At 46.6% G+C, this 23,573-nt stretch overlaps 2 protein-coding genes and 1 long non-coding RNA gene across 8 annotated transcripts in view; 1 reads left to right on the forward strand and 2 right to left on the reverse strand.

Moving 5' to 3' along the window:
* The window catches only part of ARHGAP40 (Rho GTPase activating protein 40), a 69,733-nt gene extending 64,806 nt beyond the window's left edge, over nucleotides 1-4,927 (reverse strand). For all 4 annotated transcript variants that reach the window (XR_010307627.1, XR_010307628.1, XM_064167542.1 and 1 more), the window contains exon 1: nucleotides 4,803-4,927. Coding sequence is in view for 2 of the 4 variants with exons in the window: in XM_064167542.1 (XP_064023612.1) it covers nucleotides 4,803-4,924 (122 nt within the window). In the remaining 2 variants the exon portion in view is untranslated. The remainder of the gene's footprint in view (nucleotides 1-4,802) is intronic.
* A 4,824-nt stretch (nucleotides 4,928-9,751) lies between these two features.
* On the reverse strand, nucleotides 9,752-12,649 carry LOC135188132 (uncharacterized). Its single transcript, XR_010307575.1, has 3 exons — nucleotides 12,518-12,649; nucleotides 12,332-12,367; nucleotides 9,752-9,802 (listed from the first exon to the last, which is right to left on the reverse strand). It is a non-coding gene; the product is annotated as an uncharacterized LOC135188132 (long non-coding RNA).
* ACTR5 (actin related protein 5) overlaps nucleotides 10,042-23,573 on the forward strand; it is a 28,240-nt gene continuing 14,708 nt past the window's right edge. For 2 of the 3 annotated variants that reach the window (XM_064167409.1, XM_064167410.1), the window contains exons 1-6: nucleotides 15,614-16,212; nucleotides 17,039-17,268; nucleotides 18,615-18,784; nucleotides 20,001-20,218; nucleotides 20,513-20,695; nucleotides 23,389-23,511. In XM_064167409.1, the coding sequence (XP_064023479.1) occupies nucleotides 15,703-16,212; nucleotides 17,039-17,268; nucleotides 18,615-18,784; nucleotides 20,001-20,218; nucleotides 20,513-20,695; nucleotides 23,389-23,511 (1,434 nt within the window). In that variant the 5' untranslated portion in view covers nucleotides 15,614-15,702. Of the gene's footprint in view, nucleotides 10,062-11,046; nucleotides 11,172-15,613; nucleotides 16,213-17,038; nucleotides 17,269-18,614; nucleotides 18,785-20,000; nucleotides 20,219-20,512; nucleotides 20,696-23,388; nucleotides 23,512-23,573 lie in introns of those variants that run through there. The other variant, XM_064167411.1, reaches the window with a different exon arrangement.

Below are 23,573 nucleotides of genomic sequence, written 5' to 3' on the forward strand. Positions count from 1 at the left end.
ACAACGTTCATCAGCAAAGCTACATTTATTTGTTGCCTGGAGAGGATATCCTTCCAGTTCCATTCTGTACTGGCCACCTGCTATAGACCTTGCAAGAGCTGCAGTGTCCTTTTCATTCAAGAGCTTACACACACTCTCCATGTAAGCAACACCACTTTCAGTTCCAGTCTTGGTCACTTGGTTAGGGCTGTCAGGATCAAGCAGGAGAAATGAGGGCTCAAGCATCTGCAACATGCTCAGCTGTGTATGTATGGATACAAGAAATCCAAGCTCCCAGCACAACTGTTCATTTGGCAGCAGAGGTGAAAAAGGTTGGAGTGACTGAATGGCAACCACTGTCAGCAGGACAGCCTCACTCACAAGCTTCAGAGCCATCATGCCAAAGTCATGGGCCCCAAACCCAGCCCCTCAAACACCCCAGCAGCCCAACACCCTGATTTCCTTTCCTTGTGGGTGTGCTCTCCACATCCACCACAAGCCAAGCCCAGTGAAGGTTCACTTCAATAACTGAAGGTGAAGGAAAAACATATCTGCTAAGCCACCTCCTCCAGGAAGCAGGCACTTAGCTGACCTCAGCTAATTAAGAATGAGACCCTTCAAAGCATGCAGAGCACAGGGAGTGATGAGTGGTCTACATTCATGCCATTCCCTTGTTTCTTACAGTGGTGTTTCTCCCATGTTTCATTAGGTCATCCAGGCAGGGATACTGAGGAGTTTAATATGATAACTCCTGGTCAGGGGCCTGATGTCATTGCTTCATCAGTGCACTACCTGCCTGCAATGCTACCAATCAGTCATCAGTGTTGACCAGGCTCCTGCCATTGCCCCCACCACGTTCTGGGCAAACTCTTCCCAATGTACACACAACAGAAACATGTCAGTAGCAACCTCCAGTGCTAATATCTATCATCCTAAAAGGAATCTTCTACAAAGGGGCAAAACGGGACAAAGGGATAAGTACATCAGTGCTGCAAAAAAATCAACTAACAGGAATTGATGCACCAGAAGTGTGCTTAGGTCTCAGCCAAGCTCTTTGCTGAGATCTCAACTCCATGTTGCACCTAGGGTCATTTCCTGTGCTCAGGCTCCACCATATGCTGTGACAGTGTATGTTCATGGTCATCTCACAGATTGCAAGCTCCACTACTCAATTCAAGCAGCCAGGCACACTGCAAGTCATCAGAGATGGACAAAATCTCATGTTTCATAAAACCAAACCAACTCTCAGACAACTGGTGAATTAGAAACAGGCTTGCCAGGCATTGTGCAAGAAGATTTGAGGGTCCTGAAACTTCCCCCTCTCATGGAATAAAGACCAGAATGTCTGTCTTAAAAGGTCCTCCAGTGAGGGTTGCCCTGTGATTTTTCTGTATGACAACAGCAAAGTTCCCTTCACACACAGCAGAGAGGACTTAGTGAGAAGTTCTCCTTTTTACAACAGCCCCAAGTTCTGCAGACAACTCCACAGCCCAGGCTCTGGCAGCCCTGGGGCTGACGGAGTAAGCTCTGCAGATGGAAACAATTATTTAGGAGGGGAAGGACTCCTGCATGCACGGAGCAACATCTCACTCAAACTGAAGCCTCCCACCGACACATTCCAGACTCTTGGAGTAATCTACTTTGGGGAATATGCTTTAAGCCACATCAGCTTTTGCATTTCTTTCTCCAAAATTCTTCACAATCACATAAGATACTCCCCTGCAAAGTGAGCTGGCAGTTCTGCCCAAAAAACAACAAACACCAGAAAGGATTAGAAACATCTGAACCCAAAACCTTTCCAGAGACCTAACTTCTCAAGTAACAAGTTCTGATACCAGACAAGCTTTTCAGTATTCAGCACACCTGGAAGGACTTACAGTTAACAATGCTCCTGTGATTGCCTGTGACCTAAAGTCCATGGCATAAAATTGATGAATAAATCATAGAGGGCATACTTGATAGGTTGAATATCAAATCCAAGTGCCTTGAGGAATTCAGTGTAATGGTTCTTAGGAAGAGAATTACAGAAAGAAATAGCACTAATTGATCAGAAATACCTAAGGGTAGTCCTTTCAAGGCAGCTGCAAAAGGAACATTTCATATAATAAGCTGCAGGGGAAAAAAAATTACTCCAGCAGTTTTCAATTAAGATTTGCTGCCATATGGATTTCACATCTGCAGCAGGAAGGCTCAAACACCATGTCACAGCTAAGACATTTTTATGTCGTCAACTGAAAGCACTTCTACTGCTTGGAAGAGAAGCACATGGGCCAGAATATCCCCAGTTAAGCAAACGTTTTGCTGAACTGGGAGCCTAAAAGCCACACAAAGCTAGAATATACTGTAGTCTTGGTCATGTGTTGGAGCCTCCAAATTTGAAGGACAAAAATCCCACACTTAGCAGCAGCATACAGCATGGAACCTTTAATGCCCTCCCCACCCAAAGCCGAACCACCCAGCAGAAGTCACGCAATGATATTTAATGACGCACTGAAGGGGGGGGAAGTCCTTTTCCCCCATGCAGACCAAGAGGAGCAGCTTTCCTGGAGCAGTTTACATGTGCTATCACAAGCACAGGTGAAGGCCCATCAGATCATCACCTCATCCAACCTCCTGCCTAGAGCTGAGTCAAAACGAAAACCAGACCTGGATGCTGAGAGCTTTGGTTGGTTGAGTCCTGCAAAGGAGTGAGGTGCCACAACCTCTGTAAGTGCCTGTTTCAGCAGTGCCCTGTACTCATGTGGAGTCACTTTAAGGCAAGGTGGACTCTCATCCATTTCAGCTTAAAAAGCTTTGACAAGCAATACCATTCTCCATCCAACCAATTAAAGATGCTGTGATCTGGAAAACAACATTTATGGGTTTTTCCTTTCAGCACCAAAATCCTCATCTCCAAAACCATGTTCTGATTAAACCAAGAGCTGTGCTGCTGCCCATGCACCCTCTTGGGGCATGAGGGACCACAAGCCAAATCTTGAACATTATTTTTCTCCATGCAGCTGGCCCCAAAAAGCCCCATTTCTCTTGACTAAAACCAGATGTCAGCCAAGTTAAATCATCCTATGACTCCTCCAGAGAAGGATGTAAACAGCCACAGCTCACCCAGCTGTTACCAAGAGAGGCCCCTCTGTCAAATTTAGGGATCCCAACATGGTGCAAGGCCTTATCCCAAAATGCTTTAGGACACATTTATTACTTAAATCCATCAACATTAGGTCACTTGAGCTTACACTAGATGAGAGTTTGGGTCTTCTTCCAACTTCTTTCAAAGGTTTGAGCTCAGAGGAGGAAAGTGTTATCTATGTTTTTCAGCAAACACTGATTCCCAATGGACTCTTACTGTTTAACAAACCCCAGCCCACAAGATGCTTGCAGTGTAAATGCCCTACAAATACAAACTGGGGAGAGGAGAGGGGAGAAGAGAGCAATACTGAGCAATGTTGAAAGGGTCATAAACCATCTAAGGTACAGTTTGGTGTACAGAAATGCAGGGCTCTGTCTCCCAGAACCCTTTTGGCTCAACCTCAGCCAAAAGAAGCTATCAAAAAGGAACTTCCACTAACAGTGTGCTCCAAAGTGTTCCATGCAGGTTATGGCACCAAACTTTTGCAGCTAAGAAAATTACATGCTACACCATAGAAATACTCTGGGATAGAGGCTGCTGGGTGCATGCTTTGCCACCTGGTGAACAAGAGACCTTATATAGGTGAAATAAATCAACATCTAGAGAAAATTCTTCATTTAAAAAAAATTAAATCACCTATTTGCAGCCACTGTAAGCAACCACAGTGGCAGGGGCTCTGCTACAACACCCAAGTCTGCAAGCTCTAATGCTCCTGCTGATGCCCAGGAAACAGCTTTTGCACACAACAGCAAAGGGACATTAAAGGACAAATTCACTGATGCTATTCAAGCGCTTGCAGAGAAGGTTATGCTGCAGTGACACTGTGAACTCCAAATGCCCAGCACACAAAGCACGGAGATAAACCTCACAGTAAGATTCAAGGCAATCAAAATGTAACGTAGGTGGACCCCAACATGAAGCCTACAAAGCTCAAACCGAGCACTCAGCCTCTGCAGGTCAGGACCCATTCTCCAGGTCATGTTCACACATCAGCAACCTCTTGCAAGAAGCATGGACCAATAGTAGAGCCCAAATAGCCCTTCCATACTACCTTTAGCCACACAGACACAGGAAAAAAGTCTTTCTCTTAACAGCCAAATACTGAGTTGTGTATTATTTCTCATAGCTTGGAGGCAGGAAAACCAGCTATGAACCACTACTGCCATCAGCATAGCAGTGGTACTGGGGAACCCTGCAGGAACCAGTAAGCCTCAAAGTAGGCTTCTCCAACACATTTTCCTTGCTGGCACAAACTGCCCTGCTATTAGAGCAGCCCTGTAAGCAACAGCCACACTGCAGCTATTCCCTGTGTATTTACACAGACTAAAAAGGACCCAAAGCATATACTTTGCTGTCCCCAGGCTTTCAAACATCTCCATGTAATACAAAAAGCAGCAATACTCCATTAGACCCTTAAACGGTTCTCTTACCTCAGCACATCTACCTCTTTGCAGCAACAACCCCACTAAAACGTTTTTAACTTGCATTGTGGCATTTTGGCAACTGCCTCAAGATAATAACGTTCGTTATTGAACTCAGGTGAGGAGAGCACAACACATTTAGGCAGCTTAAACAAGTGGCGTCCCACAGGGGTAAAGAGATATCACCGTAATTCAGCTACAAAATTAAATCCCTCTTGCCAACAGGTCTTCAAACGCAGTGGTAGGGGAAAAAAAGAGAGAGAAAGAGAGCGAGAAACCTTGAGGCTACCAGAAAACGCTCTCCTGCCTGCCTCAGTTGTCCCAGGAGGGGCTGTGGCCAGCAACGCGGCTCCCCACGGCGCAGAGAAGCCAGGTCTAGACCGGAGCGCCGCCGCAGCATCCCAAGCAGTAGTCACCCCACACCCTCGGGCACTGCCGGTCTGCCCGCACCCAGCATCAGCCTCACCTGGTCAGCGTAGCGCTGCGGGCACCAGCCGAGGGAAGGCAGAGAAGCGAAGCAGGAGCTCCCTCGCCAGCCGAAGCGCCTCGCCCCGCGGCACCGCCCGCGCTCTCCCCTCCACCGCGCTCCCTACAGCCGCTGCTGGGCTCGCACCGACCGCACGGCCCGAGCCGCCCCCCGGCCGCCAATGACCAGGAGTCACCCCGGGCGGGCGGGGCGAGCCGAGGCGTCCCCGTCCCTGCGCTCGGCGTGGGCGGGAGGCGAGGGCCAGCCTGTGCGCGGGGCGGGGGCGCTGCCGGGCCCGGGGCTCTCCCTGTGAGGGCTCAGGGGAGGGCGGGCCCGGGCCCACCCCGCCCAGGCTCACGTCTACCCCACACCGCCTCCTCCCGGGAGCGGGAAGACACCGGCTGCGTCTGCTAGCCGACCTCGGCCCCGGTACCGGCGGCTATAAGCGGTCTCAGCACTCGCCCTAGCCACCCCCTCCCCACTGCCAGACAGGGGAATAACGGGATGGCCTCGAAGGAGAGGTACCCCACCCCCGGAGAGAGAGCGAGCGAGGGAACTCCTCGGCAAACAGCTGAGGAACAGCAAACATTATTGGGGGTTTTGTCTAAATAAAGGTGCTGTGGAAATAAAGGCTTGCACGAACAGGTTTTATTTAACAGCGCGCCGCTCTGCACAAACACTTGGACACGGAGAGTTGAGGGGCTGGGGAGGGCAAGACGAGCTCAAACCAGGCGAGCTGCAGGGCAGGTCAGTGTGATGGTCCCACAGTCCTTGCATCCACAGACGCTTTGCCCCATGAGCAGCGACAAAGCATTTTTCACCAGTGGCAATGTGCCCTTTGGGATGCAAGTTCTTAGCTCAGGTCCTCTTAAAAAGAGCCTGTTGAATGCATGCGCCCATGCTAGGCGCAGGCTGCTCTGCTCTTCACAGCCCAGTGACTGCATAAAGCCTTACACCACAAATCCATGGCTCATCCCAGCCCCACCAAGCTCCTTATAGTTCCACCAACTAGTTAAATCAAGTGGTAAGGAGTGCCACTCTGGGCTGTAATGCCTTTTAGACAAGCTGCAGGCTTCAGGCAGAGTGGCTGGGAAATTGCTGGGGATGTGGGGGGGCTGGTGGACAATTGGCTGAGTATGAGCCAGCAGCGTGCCCAGGGGGCTAAGGAGGCCAACAGCATCCTGGCCTGGATCAGAATGGTGTGGCCAGCAGCTCCAAGGATGTAACCATTCCTGGTCTGGGCACTGGTGAGATGGTAGCTCGAGTATTCTGTCCACTTCTGGGGCCCCTAACTCCAAGAAGGACGTGAAGCAGCTGGAGAATGTTCAGAGAAGGGAAATGAAGCTGGTGAAGGCCCTGGAGAACAGGGCTGGTGGGGAGCAGCTAAAGGAACTGGGGCTGCTTAGTCTAGAGACGTGAAGGCAGAGGGGAGACCTTCTCTACAACTACCTGACAGGAGGTTGGAACGAGGTGGGGAGTTGGTCTCTTCTGCCAAGTAGCCAGCAACAGGGCAAGAGGAAACAGCCTCAAGTTGTGTCAGGGGAGGCTTAGGTTAGATACTAGGAAAAAAAACTCCTCACTGGAGGAGCTGCCAGGTATCAGGACAAGCTCCCTGGAGAAGTGGTGGAGTGCTCAAAACATGGCACTTCAGGACGTGGTTTAGTGGTTGTGACAGTGTTGGATTGCCAGTTGGGCATTAGGAGCTTAAAGATCTTTTCCAGACGTTATGATTCTATTCTACCCTTGTACCAGCTGCACTGGAAAGCATTCCCTGGACAGGAATGAAGGAAATCATAGAATGATTTAGGTTGGAAGGGACCTCAAAAGATGATCTAGTTCCAACCCGACCCCCTCTATAGGCAGGACACCTCCCACTAGAACAGGTCGCTGAAGGCCTCATCCAACCTGGCCTTGAACACCTCCAGGGAGGGAGCAGCCACAACCTCCCTGGGCAACCTGTGCCAGTGTCTCACCACCCTCGATGGAAAGAACTCTTCCTAACATCCAGTCTAAATCTCCCCTCTTCAAATTTAAACCCATTACTCCTCAAACTGTCATTACCAGACCTTGTCAACAGTCCCTCCCCAGCCTTCCTGTAGGCCCCCTTCAGACACTGGAGGGCCACTATAAGGTCTCCTCAAAGCCTTCTCTTCTCATGCTCAGTGTCTGCTGATCTCATTATTTCTTGTTAATTGGGGTAGGCTCATTACATCTGCTAGACCTGAGTGCTGGAGAGTGGTGTCCTTCTTTGAGAACTGACAAGTTGGAGATCAGAAAAGGGCTAATTGCAGCATGAGTAAAGTAATCCTAGGCTGTGCTGCACCAGGCTCCAGCAAGAACTGACACAGGGAGCTTGCCTAGACCTTACTTGTGTGAAATCTAAGGTTACCAGAGGGTACTACTGGTGCCAGGGTAGCGTTTGGTCCTTATGAGACAGGAACTCACCCCTCTGTAATGTGGGAGGGGAGCAGAGTACACAGCCAGGCCTCAGACAAGAGGCTGGCTGCTGTTGCTCATTTAACACCTTGCCAGGCATTACTGTCCACTCTGGAAGTAGCTATTGTGACCCAAGGTTGTGTTGATTTCATCCTGACCAGGTTTCCTGTTCAGAGACTTAGCCTCCCTCTGCCACACTGCAGGAGCTCTCTCCGATGCCATGTGGGACTGCTGCTAATGGTGGTGGGACTACTTGCTTTATTTCCACCCTAAAGTGGTTCTCCAAGCTTCATCACTGTTTCAGCCTCCTCCCCAAGACTGACGCCAACAACCCTGTGCTCTCCAGCCCCAAGGAGCCCAGGATTTTCACAGCTTTTTCACCCAGAAAAGCAAACAGCTGTGGCAGGTGGAGAAGCAAAGAGGACTGCATCAGTTGAATCCTCAGGATATTAGAGATCTGTAGCAAATGGCAGACCACGTTGCAGGTGAAAGAAGAAATCATGGTGAACAACAGCTGGTGAAGAAAAGAGGAACACATGAGTAACCACAATGATATTTTCAATAGAATATAAATCATTTGAGACTTAGTGCTTGTTCCTTTCCTCCCAACCAATCTGTGGTGGCGTTTCCACCCAACACAACTAGCAAATCATTCAGTAGGACAAATTTAAACCCCAGTTCTTCAAAATGATGTGTTGAAACCCATACTTGTATATGTGTAGAGCTCTAGGCAGGAGAGCCAAGTGGTACCCTTAGACAAGTCCAAACTCACTCCCCACATTGCTTCTCTAGCCTTCGAGCAACAAGCAAAAACCAAAATGTTACTCCACTGCCTAGGCAGTGTAAACCATGTGAAAAAAACTGATGTATGACCAATCCCATGCCAAAGATCAGCTTCAGAGTGTGCTGGTCGAAGAACTGCAACAGTTTAAGATGACATCTATTATTAGCTACTCTAGCCTGACACAATTACTGCTCCAGCAAAACTAATGCTAGTGAAAGTAAGAGAGTACAGCAGCCGCTGCAGTGTGAATGACCAGCTTTCCCTTCTGAGCGCCTTCTGCAAAGGAGCATACAGTTAAGGCACAAGGAAAGAGAAAGCACACAAGACCCCAAGCTCTTCCACTGCTTCAAGGATATCTTTGGGGATTTGTATAAAGCCTAAGTAGATTGGGACTGCCATGTTTGCAAAGACATTGCTGGCTTCAGCTATTACTGAGCAAGTGAAACATGTCTAATTTTAAGTCATATAGTCCACTCCAAGAAATCTGTGGCAAGTGGAGGAACTGGAGTTATTCAACCTGGAGAAAAGGAGGCTGAAGGGAGGCCTTTTTGCTCTCTACAACTATCTGAAAGGAGATTTGAACCCTGTGGAGCTTAGTATGTTCTCCCAGGTAACAAGTGATAGGACAAGAGAAGAAGACCTCATGATGCATGAAGGGAGATTTAGGTTGGACATTGGAAAAAAACTTCATCACTGAAAGAAGTTTCTCAAACACTAGAATAAGCTCCCGAGGGAGATGGTTGAATCCTAATCCCTGGAAATGTTTAGAAGAGGCAGACATGTGGTGCTGAGGCACATGGTTTAGCAACAGATTTGCTAGCACTAGATAATGTTTGGACTCCATGTTCATAAATACTTTCTACAACCAAAATTAGTCTATGAAATTGGAAGCAACTTTTAAAAACACTTGATATCAGCCACATATACCATCAGTTTCTATATGTAGTTGAATTAAACATCTTACTTAAAGGAATAAGTAGCAATTTCCACTGCTTCAGCTGCAGTTCTCAAGGAGTTCAAAAATATGAGTGTATAGAAAGGTATGGACACATTTACAGAGCACACAAGCAATGGTTATTCAGGATGGTTTGCCAGTATCTTTATCTTGTCTACAGCAGGAGTCATTCAAACAGGGAAGACAAAAAAGTATCTCTTGTTAGTCATTAACCAAACAGAAACCAATCTTTCTCTTAGACAGGAGACCAAAGAATTAAGCAGAGGTGGGAAAAAAAACCCTCAGAGCTAAAGCACAGAAGCAGCAGATATGCAAAGAGGTAACCTAGTCACGCTACTCACCGTCATGATGCTACAGAAATTGCTCTGGGGGGAATATCTTATCTTCTGCCTCTTAAACCAGCGGTCTGTGATCAGAGAAAAAAGACTCTGCTCTTGGCTTTGGGGATTTGAGCTCAGATAAGCAGGCTTGGGACTGAGGTTTTTCCCAGATCCACCGGATTCTATCTCTTCTTGTGTTCCTATACTGGATGTGTCATTCTGGCTTTCTTCTTCTGTTGATCCATCATCAAAGTTAGAGTCAGAGTCAGGTTTACCAGAAGTTTGTTTCTTCATTTCTTCTGCACTGGGCATCTGTGCTAGAGGTAGATTTCAAAAGAGCATGTAAAATACCTGCCTGTGACATTCTGTCCCTAGCTGGGAAACTCGAATGTTCCATCTAGAAACAAACTTGATCTGCATTGTTTTCACCTGAAATAAAGCTAACTCTATCTAGACAATAAGGAGCCTCTACAAGTGTTCGATTTTAACCAGTTAGCGCTTAATTAGCAACCCTATTAAAGCAGGAGCTGAAACACACATCACCCAATGCTTGTGCCTGCTGTAGCCTAGCATGAAGTAAGTGGAGGGGACTGAATTTGTCTGTTATTAGAAAATACTGTTTTCTTTTTCTTTCTTAAGAGTATTTGAAGAAAAGCTTTAACTTTTTTTGTAGGACAAGAGAAAATGACTTCAAGTTGTTCCAGTAGAGGTTTAGGTTGAACATGAGGAACAATTTTCTTTCTGTAATAGATTGTTAGGGCCTGGAACAGGCTGCTTAGGGCAGTGGTGGAGTCTCCACCCCTAGGGATACTTTGAAGCCATATAGATGTGGTGCTGAGGGATGTGAGCTCAGGTAATCTGGAGTACTGCATCCACTTCTGGAGCCCCTACTACAAAAGACCTGTGGGCACGCTGAAGCATGCCCAGAGGAGTGCCACATGGATGACCAGAGGGCTGGAGCACCTCTCCTGTGAAAACAGACTGAAAGAGTTGGGGCTGTTCAGTCTGGAGAAGAGGCGGCTCTGAAGTGACCTTATTGTGGTCTTCCAGTATCTGAAAAGGACTTTCAAAAAAGCTGGGGAAGGACTTTTTAGGAGAGAGTCAGGCTGGGTGTGAGGAGGAAGTTCTTCAGCATGAGAGTGGTGAGAGTCTGGAATGGGCTGCCCAGGGAAGTGGTTGAAGCCCCCTCCCTGGAGCTGTTTAAGGCCAGGCTGGATGAGGCTCTGGCCAGCCTGGTCTAGTGTAGGGTGTTCCTGCCCATGGCAGGGGGGTTGGAACTAGATGTTCCTTGTGGTCCCTTCCAACCCTGACTGATTCTGTGATATGGTTTAGTGGTGACCTGGCAGTGCTGGGTTAATGATAGTCTGAAACATCACTTCCAGTCTGAACATCTAAGATTTTAAGAACAGCTGCTTTTCTTAGGTAGCTTTTTAATTCTTGATGCAGCAATAATAAAACTTGACCTAAGGAGCATTGATAGCTGAAGAGATATCAGTGTGCCTAGGGAAGGAAGAGTGAGATTGAACTGTTTTAGTCTAATTGTGATTTTTCTTTTTCCCAGTAAAACCTTCAGTAGAGCTAACAACAGTATCTACACATCCAGAAATTGTGAAGGTATAATCTGAAAATCTCATCCAAGGCATCAAGAAATTCTGGAATTACTCTGTCCAGGCTGGCACTTAAGTAGTAAGTACATGGCACTGCTGTTCTTTTCCTATAGGCATTTTATTCTGCTTTTCAGGATAAAATCAGCACTAAGCCAGGCCTGTGCTGCTCAGGGTAGCTTGTAGACTTGTCACAATCTCTTACAACCTTCACACTTTACTGTGCTCGGTTACACACCAGAGTGCTCTTGAGTGTGTAGAGGGAAAACCCTTTACTAATGAAGCACACTAAGGCTGTTCTGAGCATCAGTTGTGTACTCAACCTGCAAGATGGGAGCTGAAAGTAAAAAAAAGTCAGCATGTGCAGACATGCAGGACAGGAACAGGAGGAGGAAGAGCACAGGTTTTCTTGTGGTATCTCCAGTTCTTCTGCTGTCTGTGGATATTGTCTCATTGTTGCTATTCCCATGGGACCTACTACAGGACAGGCTGCCATATTATTAAGTGAAAACAAAAGGACACCCAATAGAAGTTGGTGAAGTACATTTTTGTTCTTCTTTTTCTTCCTATAGCTGTTATGCAGAGGCTTCTTAAGTTAGGATTCATTCCTCAGCCAGGACTGCTTATGCTCCAGCATTGGAACAAACTAGCAAGGCTTGATCCTCCTGAGTACATCAACAAGCCTCTTATCAGCCTAACCCAAAGCCTGCTATCAGTTACTGACAGGTTAAGATATAAGAATCAGTGATGGATTGGAAAGAGGAGCAAAATGCACAAGAGAAAATGCACGTCCTACTCCCTTCAAAAATTGAGCATTGATAAAAGAATCCCTTAGCAGGTCTCCCAGCAGCACCCCCAGATAAGGAGAAGTATAAGAGAACTACAATGCCAGAGTTGGAAAGTGTACCAAATTATAAGGTTAAATTTGCTCTTTGTTTCAGTATTGTTTCATAAAAACATATAAAAATTACTTGTCCTTTGCCTTCCTTAAATGAAATTACCTCTGAGGAAAAGGAAGAAGAACAAACAGCAGCATGTTAGCTTATAAGTAATTTAAACAGACAAGCAGAGTAATTCAGGCTTGGTTTCAGTACTGCTATTAACAGTACTGAAAAACCCTTTACTTTTCTTCTGTGACACATGACATTAACTTGAAATTAGATAGCAGAGTGCTTTAAAGATGAAGCTTCTAGTCAAAACCTTTATGCATGAGCATTTTATCTGATCAGCTGCAGAACTTACCTTCATTGAGCAGAAGCCGCAGCCAGATAATCGTCACTATCAACAGCATTACAAATGGCAAACAAAACCAGAAGAAAAGAAGAGGAAAGGTCAGCTCAGTCACCAAAGGAACCAGAGGGTACTTCATGGCTTGCTTCAGGTTACACTAAGTTTAGAACAGCTTGCCTGCTCTGCTTTACTACCTACCTTTTAATAACTCTCATTGCATCACTCTGTTAATCACCAGGAGATGGCTGATACCCTCAGCATGGACAGCAGATGAGGCAGTCCTGTGCTGGTCTGGGAAGGTAATACGGCTTAAGTAAGGGATAAGAACAACTGAGGAAGCATCTGACTTGATTGTCTTTTCTACAGCTGCTATTTAAAGCAGAAATACAAATTGGGAAGTGTTCAAAGCTTCTATTGAAGCAGTAGTTAAAGGTATGGTCATGTCCTTAGATACAGGAGAGACAGCCAAGTGCTTCATCCCCTTTGAGACTGGGTAGCCAAGGTTGCCTTTGAGAAATCATTAAACCAGAGTTAACCCTGAGAAGGTGAGGTGAGTGGAGGATGGCTAGCTAACAATATCTTTTCCCAAGCTCTCCTATTTGACATGGAGCATAAAAATGTCCCATGGGGTCTACTCTTAGCCTGCTCTCTTTGTTTCCATCTGCTAATACATCCATTAGGAAAACAATCCTTTGTGTTGTAGTCACCTTTCTATCTCATTTCCTTCCAAGTAAGGCAAACCAGCATGGTTCATGGGATGTGTATCTATAAATGTGCTGCTTTAGAGTAAAGGAGGTCAGTAGTGATCAAAATAAGAACAGATATGTGACTTGATACTCCTCTCACTGTATGGTTCTCTCTCAATAGAACAAACCCACTATGTACTACTTGTCTCACAGTGGGGTGTCTGTCTAAATTAATTGTTTCTGTAGCTCTCAGTAAACCTTAGGAGACAGCAGCTGAGTAAGTGCATGTTATGAATGATTGCAGGCACTTAACTTTGGTGCCTCTGTGTGTGTGCTTGTTTAAATGCAGTAATGGTCCCTTGAAACAGACTTTTTTTATCTCAAGATCTAAATGAATGTTGCAAATTGTTATTAATTGACATTAATAAACACCCCTGTGTGATAAAAGCAAGCTAATGGCCCTCCTTTGTGCAGTGGGTAAGCAAGTGAGAAGAGCTGTTCATAACACTAAATATTTGCAGCCCCCATTGCACACAGCATGGGTGGCAGGTGGGTGGCTGCGCTAGTTTGAGCCTTGCTGGGATGTTTTGGTGAGAAGAATTAGATGACAGGCTGTGAAAAGGAAACAGCGGTGATGGCTACTGCACTCATAGGCTTGCTGAGATGAGATGTATAAGAACAAGAACATAAACATAGATAACAGAGTTGTATGCTCTCTGGCTTTGGGGCTGCACATCTGTCTCTAACCTGCTGTCTGTGTGACTAATCCATCTGCTTCCTAACCCCCCTGGCCAACCCTCCAAACTCACCTTGAATGTAAGGCAAAGTCTGGGGTAAGGTAGAGAGGTGGGGAGAAGGTGAAAGGGTAGTTGGGAGCCCCTCCAGGGGACTCTGGTTTATGGGAGGGCTGCTGTGTTTCTGTATTACTTTTTAACTTGTGTATTTGAGTATCTAGCTGTAAATATCTGCTTGTATATTGTGCTAAGCTGTAAATTATAGAACCAGCCAGGTTGGAAGAGACCTCCAAGATCATCCAGTCCAACCTAGCACCCAGCCTTATCCAGTCAACTAGACCATGGCACTAAGTGCCTCATCCAGGCTTTTCTTGAACATCTCCAGGGATGGTGACTCCACCACCTTCCTGGGCAGCCCAAAACGAGCTTTGTTCTTCAATTTCCAGCAGTTGAGTCTAGTCTGGGTGATTTTTATTAAGTGGGGGGGGACAAGCAACACCCAAACCATCACAGTGGTGTTTCTAAAGATCTGGCTGTTGGTGGTGTGCCTGCAAATGCAGTGACGGGGAGGAGCTGTGATCTCCTGATTTAGGGTAGGGTGCCCCTGCCCATGGCAGGTGGATTGGAACTGGATGATCCTTGTGGCCCCTTCTAACTCTGACTGATTCTATGGCTCTTCAGTTTTAATGGTTGTTTCCTATAGTCGCTGGGACCTCTCAGGGTCCACCCCTTTTCAATGAACCAAGCTGGTGCCCAGGTTTGCTGAGCAGCCTTCTCTCCACTGGCATGGCAGGATGGCTCCCATCCTGTGTGCCTATCTCCCTGCTGCAGGGAAAGCGAGGAAAAGGCAAGGGGGTCTCATCCATGGCTGGTCCCCTGTTATGGCAGGCAGGTGTGCCCACTAAGCGCAGCTGAGACCGTGGGGCAGGGCACAGCCTTGGTGGGACCTTGTGACAGTTTGGGTGATGGTCTTACAAAATCAGCCAGACTAGACTCAGCCAGCTGGAAATTCAGAAATGAAGCTTTATATTTACAGCTTAGCACAATACACAAGCAGGTATTTATTATATAGAGAGAAATATACAAGTTAAAAGTGATACAGAAACACAGCAACCCTCCCAGAAACCTGAGTGTCCAGGAGGGGCTCCCAACCACCCTTCCACCCACTTTCCACCCCTTTGCCTTAACCCAGACTTTGCCCTACACACAAGGTGAGTTTGGAGGATCGGCCAGGGGGGTTAGAAAGCAGAAGGATTAGTTACACAGATGGCAGCCCAGGGAGAAACGTCCAGGCACCAGCTGTGACAGAGAGCCACTGCAACTCTGTTATCTATGTTTTGTGTTCTTGTTTTTGCACATCTTGGCAAGCCTTTGAGTGAAGCAGACATCCCCACTGCTTCCTTTTCACAGCCTATAACCCATTTTCTCGTGCCAAAGTATTCCAGCTTGTCTCAAGCCGGCGCAGACCTCCAGCCGTGTTTTGGCACAGGCCAAGGCTGTAGGGTCTCGATTTCATGCAGGTCACAGACATTAGAGAGCTCTTAGGGTCCAAGTTCACCTCAGAGGCAGATAGTTATGCTCTTGTGTAAGAGAGGAGTTTGGGTTAGAATCATGGAATCGTTGCCCAGCACTGTCAGGTCACCACTAAACCTCAGCACCACATCTACGGGGCTTTAACAACCCTCCAGGGATGAGGACTCCGCCACTGCCCTGGGCAGCCTGTTCCAGGCTTTAGCAACCCTTCTGGGGAAGAAACTGCTCCTCATGTCCAACCTAAGCCTCTGCTGGCACAACTTGAAGCTGTTTCCTCCTGCCCTATCGCTTGTTTCTTGGAGGGCTGAACCCCTCCTCAGTCTAACTCCTTCCAGGGAGTTGGGGTTGTGCAGAACCCCCCAGCCCTGTGTCTCCCTCGGGGTCTGTCACCGCGTACAGCAGGAAGCTGCCGTGAAGTGCGGTGAACACGATGCTCTTAGCCATGGTGTGGTTTCATTCCGCTCCGCCCTGCCCGCCGCGCCGGAACGCGTGGTCGTGCCCGGAACGCGTGTTCGTGCCCCCGCTTCCGGCCGGAGAGAGCAGGGACGGACCCGCAATGGCGGCGGCCGCGCGGGTGTTCGCCTTCCGCGATGCGCGCTGGGCCCCGGACCCGGTGCTGGTGCCGAGCGCGGCCGTGCGAGCGCCGCAGCCGGTGCCGCTGGTCATCGACAACGGCTCCTTCCAGACGCGGGCGGGATGGGCCTCCGCCGACCCTGCCGTCCCCGCACAGCCTCTGCTGCGCTTCCGCTCGCTGGCGGCGCGCAGTCGCGGGGCCCGCGGCGGGGCCGGCGCCGAGACGCAGGTGGGCAACGACCTGGGGAGCCCCGAGCCGCTGCGGTGGCTGCTCCGCTCGCCCTTCGACCGCAACGTGCCCGTCCAGATGGAGCTGCAGGAGCTGCTTTTCGACCACGTGTTCCAGCGCCTCGGCGTCGCCTCGCAGGTACCGCCGGGGCTGGGGGGCGCCGGTGAGGCCCGGGGGCGCCGGGGAAACCGCAGCCGGCTTTGTGAGGGGCTTGCATGGAAGAGGTGGATGTGCCAGGTGGGAACGGAGGATCCAGCACCAGTCTGGTTGTCCTGGGAGGCACTGTCTGTCCCTCTCTTCGCGGATACTCAGTGGCCAGGATGGACGGGGCCAGAATAACTTGCTGTGAGGAGCCAGGCTCAGGCAGGCGCTCCCTAGGAGCCTCTTCTGAACCCACTGTTCTCTTGATTTCCGTGTAGTGTTGTAGTAAAACGAAAGTGAGAGGATACAGCTGAAGAGTGAGAGGTTCGGGCCACAGCATCTTGTCAGGTTGTGGCTGAGAATCAGCATCCAGGGCCAGCTTTTGTTGAGAAGAGCACAGAACATAGTTAGTTCTGTGTAGTGCTCAATGACTACCGATTTGTACACCCAGCTGAGTTCAGTTACTCCTCGGAACACGAAGGCTTTTGCCCGTGTGATAGCACCAGCTTGAAAGCTTTGCGTAGTGCTGAGCTACCACCAGTTTTGGCTCACCCTTCTCCTCATTGTATAGATTTTGGTTGCTCAAATTGTTGGTAATTCATATATGCTTTAAAGAAATCCATACTCCTACAAACTGAGGAGCTGTTTGCTGTAGACAGAACTTTTTTTTTTGCCCCTTTAAACACCAGATGTAGTTTGACTTAAATGATTAAGTCTACACATATCTGGAGGAGTTCTTGCTGATGTTCAAAAGAAGCAGCAAGCATAAGTGTCTCTGGAGGTTGCTATCATACTTTTATTGGTTTTGTTTTATCTCTTACAGGGTTGTGTTGATCACCCCATTGTGTTGACAGAAGCAGTGTGCAATCCTCTGTATTCAAGACAAATGATGTCAGAGCTCCTCTTCGAATGCTACCAAGTGCCAAAAGTCTCCTATGGTGTAGACAGCTTGTACAGTTTTTACCACAACAGAAGGCAGAACTGGCCCTGCAGTGGTTTGGTCATCTCTTCAGGTTATCAGTGTACCCACATCTTGCCAGTCTTAGAAGGCAGGTGAGTTCTTGGTGCTTTGAGTATTGTGCAGCCTCCCTTTATCAGTCATTGGCAAAGAGACTTCTTAGTCTCACTAAGTCTCATTGACTTTTAGTGGTGCTAATACCTGCTCCTTTAGCATTCCAGTTCTAGCAGTATAAACTCTTACCAGGCCTTAATTTATACAGAATTAAAGGTAAGTTCTGTTGAACTTTGAGCTGAAAAAGCAGTGCTGTCCTTGTAGTTACTGTGTTTTGAGTTACTATTCATGCCTGGATCTGTACTTGGAAAAGTATAAGGGGATATATGTCCTAAGTAAGAGACCAGGAACTAAAAACACATTAGATTTTAAAGGAGCTTTGAGGCAAAGGAAAATGCTGTATGAGATTTCTGCAGTTCTTGATTCTTCCATCACTCTCTACTCTTGAGTTGCTTTGTTTTCCAGTCCTTACTGCAGGAGATGGCTCTGTTATATCTGGTAGGTACAAATACATCTGGTAGATATATCAGAGATATATCTGGTAGATATAACAGAGCCATTTCCTGCAGTAAGGACTGGGGGACACATTTACAAGGGTTGCACCTGGCCAATTGTGAAATGTGACCAAAGTTAAAGGGACTACTTTTAGCTCTGCTAATCATCACTTCCCTTCTTAAAGGAGAACATTTCTCTGCTTTAGCCAGAATTATTTGATGTTTATGGGATTATTTTAAGCAGAACAGAGCATTTCAAAATTATCTGCAATAAACAAAGCAGTGCTGCTCCTTGTTGTCTGAGAAAAACAGGTGTGTCACATTCTCTGGTGACTGAGCTTGAACTGCTTGCCTGTGAGTATTTATCTGTCTGCTTAACCACATCAGAATCACAGAATTGTTTCAGTTGTTAAAGACCTTTAAGATCATCAAGTCCAAATGTTCTCTAACTCTGCCTAGTCTGGTGCCAAACCATATCTGTTACCATCACATCTCTATGTCTTTTAAACTTCTCCAGTGATGAGTATTCAACCATCTCCCTGGAGAGCCTATTCCAGTGTTTTGAGAACCCTTAAAGTGAAGAGATTTGTTCTAGTATCCAATCCAAACCTCCCCTAGTACAACTTGAGGTCATTTTCTCTTGTCCTGTCACTTGTTATTTGAGGGAAAAAGTCCAGCCCCCACCTGGCTCCAGCCTCCCTTTAGGGAGTCAGAGAGAGCCAGGTCGTCTCCCCTCAGCCTGCTTTTCTCCAGACAAAACACTTTTGGGTCCCTCAGCTGCTGCTCATAAGACCACTTCTCCAAAAATGAACTAATACTGGGGAAAGCAGATGATGTTTCCTGCTGAACTCGTGGATTTCTCTTATTGCAGTTGTGTCTCTTTGAATTTTCAGGCTGGATGCTAAAAACTGCAAACGTATTAACCTTGGAGGGTGTCAGGCAGCTGTGTATCTCCAGCGCCTCCTCCAGTTGAAGTACCCAGGACATTTTGCTGCCATCACTCTCAGTCGCATGGAGGAAATAGTGCATGAGCATAGCTACATTGCAGAGGACTATATAGAAGGTAAAAGCAGCTGTAATTTACCTCTAGCTTCTGTTCATCCAAGCTTGCTTTTCTCTTCTGTATCTCTTGTGCTCGAGGTTGCTGGGGTTTTGGCAGGAATATTCTACTCTTTTGCTTTCCTTATAACTATCTTTCTGCTTATTTGCCTCATGGGAAATGCTTGGCAACAGTTTGGGATTTAACATTAAGATACAAACAAATTTTTAAGAATAGAGACTGTATTGGTTCAACTTTTCCTATGAATAAAAATTGGGTCGAATTCAGGGGAAAAGAATGTGAATTTGGTTTATTAGTTAATTCATACTTCCAACAAAACGTTATTTTGGTCAGGAAGATTTCTTCTCTCTGATGCTTCTCATCTGCTTTAAGGTTTCCAGAATTGCAGAGGACACTTCTCATGACTTTCTGTGAATTAAAGACCTGTTAACATTTCCATGGTAAATGTTATCAGCAATGCTGGCCAATGAAATGGTTTCCTTAAGTTTGTCACTTATCTGCAGGAGCCTTAGAAATGTGTGAGAAGTGAGGGCAGGCTACAAGAGTTGGGGTTCTTGAGCCTGGAGAAGAGAAGGCTTCGAGGAGACCTTAGAGTGGCCTTCCAGTATCTGAAGGGGCCTGCAGGAGAGCTGGGGAGGGACTATTTACAAGATCTTGTAACAACAGGACAAAGGGTAATGGGTTTAAACTGGAAGAGGGGAAAGTTAAACTAGATGTTAGGAAAGGGTTCTTTCCAGTGAGCGTGGTGAGACACTGGCGCAGGTTACCCAGGGAGGTTGTGGATGCTCCCTCCCTGGAGGTGTTCAGGTCTAGGTTGGATAAGGCCTTGAGTGACCTGTTCTAGAGCAACCTATGGGGGGAGGGCTTGGAACTAGATGATCTTTGAGGTCTCTTCCAGCCTAAACCATTCTAAGATTCTATAAGTCTTCTTTATTTGGGAGTAAAAGAGACATCCGTGCACACTTCCTTCTTGTTAGTACTGTGTATTTCATGCTGGAGAGCAGAGCACTGAGAACCATGTGCACTGAGGATGCAAGTGGGAGGGAGTGCTCTGAAGGGGCAGCTGAACAGGGGAGCAGCTGCCAAGAGGTGACAGACTCCTCGGCTGGACTTTTGTTATCCTCTTTCTTCTGAGTCTGAACTTAGTGTGGCGCGTGTGCAACATAGAAATCGTCACTTGCAGCCTGACAAAGCAGGTCTTTTGCTTTCAAACACTCAGAGCTGCAGAAGTGGCGATCCCCAGAGTACTATGAGAACAACATGCACAAGATGCAGCTGCCTTTCTCTAACAAGCTACTGGGAAGCACTCTGACATCAGAGGAGAAACAGGAGAAGAAGCAGCAGCAGCTGCGTCGGCTTCAAGAGCTCAATGCACGTCGTCGAGAAGAGAAGCTGCAGCTCGACCAAGAGAGGCTGGACAGGTTACTCTATGTGCAGGTAAGCAGGGCAAGGTTTTCTGTGTGATCCTCTGGGAGAAGGGCAAGCTGCCTTCAGGGCTTGATCAGAAGGCATTGCTGTAAAGAAACTGCAGCTGCCCTATGGTTGTTACAGGAGGGTTTTAGGATGCTTCCAGGTTCTGAACAATCTTTCTTCTGTGAAATGTTTTGAGTGCCGCTAAAGCCTGCACATGGTAACACCTAGTAAGGAATGCACAGTGTTTGTACACACACCGTTGACAGGTGGTTGATTGCCCTGTATTGTTCATCACAGCTAACTCTGATCTGCCTCTAGGAGCTTCTGGAAGATGGTCAGATGGATCAATTCCACAAAGCTTTGGTGGAGCTAAACATGGATTCTGCAGAAGAACTTCAGTCTTACATCAACAAGTTGAGTCTGTCTGTTGAACAAACGAAGCAGAAAATCCTACAGGCAGAAGTCAATGTTGAAGTAGATGTTGTGGACAGCAAGCCAGAGGTAAAATGTTTCTACCAAGTTAATCCTCCACTTACCTCTGAGAAAATTAAGTTTCTTGCTTGAAAATGTGCCCCTTTGGATTTCTGTTGCTGAGCTAAGCTTTTCTGTTAGTTTGGCTGGGGCAGTACACCTGTCAAAACGTAATGCAGGTGTCCTAAGGTGAGCTCAGGGAGGACAGAAACCTCCCGTGGGGCAGAAGGGCAAAAGCTCACTTGATCTTGATTTTCACACTGCAGCTCCTTGATTTGAGAACTGCTTCACTCTCTTCCAGCTTTCCTATGAAGCTCCAGTTTCAGAAAGTGAAAGTTTTGATTATGTAGCACATGCCTGAAACCAGTAACCCTTCTTTTCTGTTCCCACTTGTGTCCTGGAACATAACTCAGAGTTTAATTCTTGACTGCATGACCTCTAGGCTTCCTGACAGTAGCTGAAGTATTTTTACATTAAATAAGTATTTCCTTGAAAAAAAAATCTTTCACATGATTAAGAACTTGGGAGGAAAAGGAAATAGCCCTCATGAGTGAAAGAAAGTCCCACTGAAAGTACAACTGCTTCCCATTTTACTTACCTGTGACAGTGTAGGCCAGACACTCCTTGCTTAAGGCTGACTTCTAAGAGGTTGTAAATGCAGCAGCAAACATCATGCAAAATTTGGTTTCTAGTTTCAACCAGCCTCTTAATTCTGCTTCTGGATTAACTTTGGTAAAATAAGTGAGCCTGGTATGTTAAAACATGTAATTACTTTTTGTTTTTCTGGTGACTGAAAATAAAATGACCTGAAGTTTTAAGAACTTAAACCTTAAGTGGTAATAATCCTAAACCAACCATCTTTAAATGTCAGCAACCTTCTCTTAAAGGTGTAGAAGAACCTACTGGGCTTTTGAAGAGCACTGTTTTCTTTTCCATACTTTAAGGTTGACAACTAACCCTTGGCTTTCTTTCTGGCTCTCCTTTTTCGGTTGGTGGCAGTTAAGCAGCATGTTCTATTTTGTGTTCTTAATAATGAAAGATAAATTGTTACACATGGTTGTAGGAGTTTTCTTGAAGGTGAGAAACTTGTTTGTCTGCTTTATTGGACTATCCTGGGTGCAGCACACAGCAGTTGCTCCTAAGAGATGAGCTAAGGCTGTTTGTGCATTTACTTGTAACTGCTTAGAGCTTTTTAGTCATATCATATAGAGACAACCAGAAAATTGAAGCATAGAGGAGAGTGGTGCAAGTTAGAGGAGTTTTTATGTCTTATTTGGAACTTGAGATGTAGCCAAAACTAGCAACTGCTTGGATATCCCTGGAAGCTGGATGGGGCTCTGAGCAACCTGATCAAGTGTGAGGTGTGCCTGCCTATGGTAGGCAAGTTGGAGCTAGATGATCCTTGAGGTACCTTCCAGCCCTGACACTTGTGTGATATTTTCTGGCTGTTACCTTCTGCCCATCCTTGTCAGTAAAGCTTCTGTGAGAATCAGAATGGTTGTGTTGGGGCAGAATTGAAGTAGATGATAGATTTACCTTTCTGCCTTCAGTCAAAAGAAACTCACCTAGCTTCTTGTCATTTTGCTCAGTGTTCCCTGCCTAAATGCCCACATCTTGGATCCCATGCACTTTTACTAAGTGTAGTCTCAGACTTTGGGCTGAGTCTGCAAGCCTTGCTGTTTGGTCCATGCTTTGTGAGAGCTACAGATAGCATTCAGGCTCTTTGTGGTGACAGAACATCCCTCTACGGCCATGTGAAGGAGTCTAAAAGCTAATCCTGTTGTCCTAGGGTCTGTGCCTAGAGTCTGGCTGAGTTCTCTTTCTCTCTGTTGCTGTTTGTTGGTTGTTAATCCATAACAAGAAATGGATTAACAAAGCTGTTGGAGATAACTTCAGGTGACTCCTCTTTCTTTGTTCTAACAATGAACACTGCTAAAACTTCGGTTTGAGCAATTGCTTGGAGTTTAAATGGATGTAACTAAGTACTAAGAGTGTATTGCTTGCTGGACATTGCAACAAGTGTTTTAAGCTTAAGAAAACCAAAACAAATCTTTAGCAACAAAATCCCAAAGGTAATGTTGTAACAAGAATGAGATGATTAAAAGCCTGCTCCTATTTCACTATGGTGAAGTGCTCTGCGGTTTCCAGTGATGCCTTCCCTTAGAAAGGAGCTCTGGGAGAACCTTCATGGCTGTGGAAAAGAAAAGGGCTTTTGGTATATCCAGTGTGCTGATGTTGGCAGTTGAAAGTGTCAGGAGTTGTGTGGTGGCTCTGTAGGTAGCAAGTATTTGTTTTCCAGTCCCACACAACCAAGGCAGGGAATTCAGTGGTAATTATAGAGCAGTTAGAGGTGCTGGGAGTGTACCAAGCTTTAACCAGGTTAAAAAGCTAGTTTACTGAGTTGGAGTATGTTATATTTAGGACATGGCTAGCTAGACCCTGGCAGTCAGCCTCTTGACAAAGACCTTTAATTTCTGTGCTGACATCACAAGACATTTCTTGAAATCTGTTTCATTTTTAATCCTTTTAAGTTCATTTAATTTTCTGTTCTCTGGGTTGTTCACCATTTGGTATTTGAGAATCGCCAGCATTTTTGGTCTCAGGCATGTTAAAAGCTGAGATTGGAGGAAATAGGTGTCAAATTTTCCAAGTGTCACCAGAACTGAAGTCAGAGCCCTGCCCAGCATGCCCTAAGTCACCATCACACACTTTTCTCTTTCCAGACTCCTGACTTGGATACATTGGGCAGTGAGCAGTCCCTGGAGGATGTGGAAAGCATTAATGAGTTTGAACCTTTATTTGCTGAGGAACAGCCTGAAGTTGAGAAGCCTGTTGCTGCAGTGCAGGTTTGATTTCTGTACCTACCCCTTGGGTCACAGGTTTTCCAGCCTCCCAGTTGTCCAGCTAG

This window comes from Pogoniulus pusillus, chromosome 29 (genome assembly GCF_015220805.1).
Source record: "Pogoniulus pusillus isolate bPogPus1 chromosome 29, bPogPus1.pri, whole genome shotgun sequence".
Lineage (NCBI taxonomy): Eukaryota > Metazoa > Chordata > Aves > Piciformes > Lybiidae > Pogoniulus > Pogoniulus pusillus.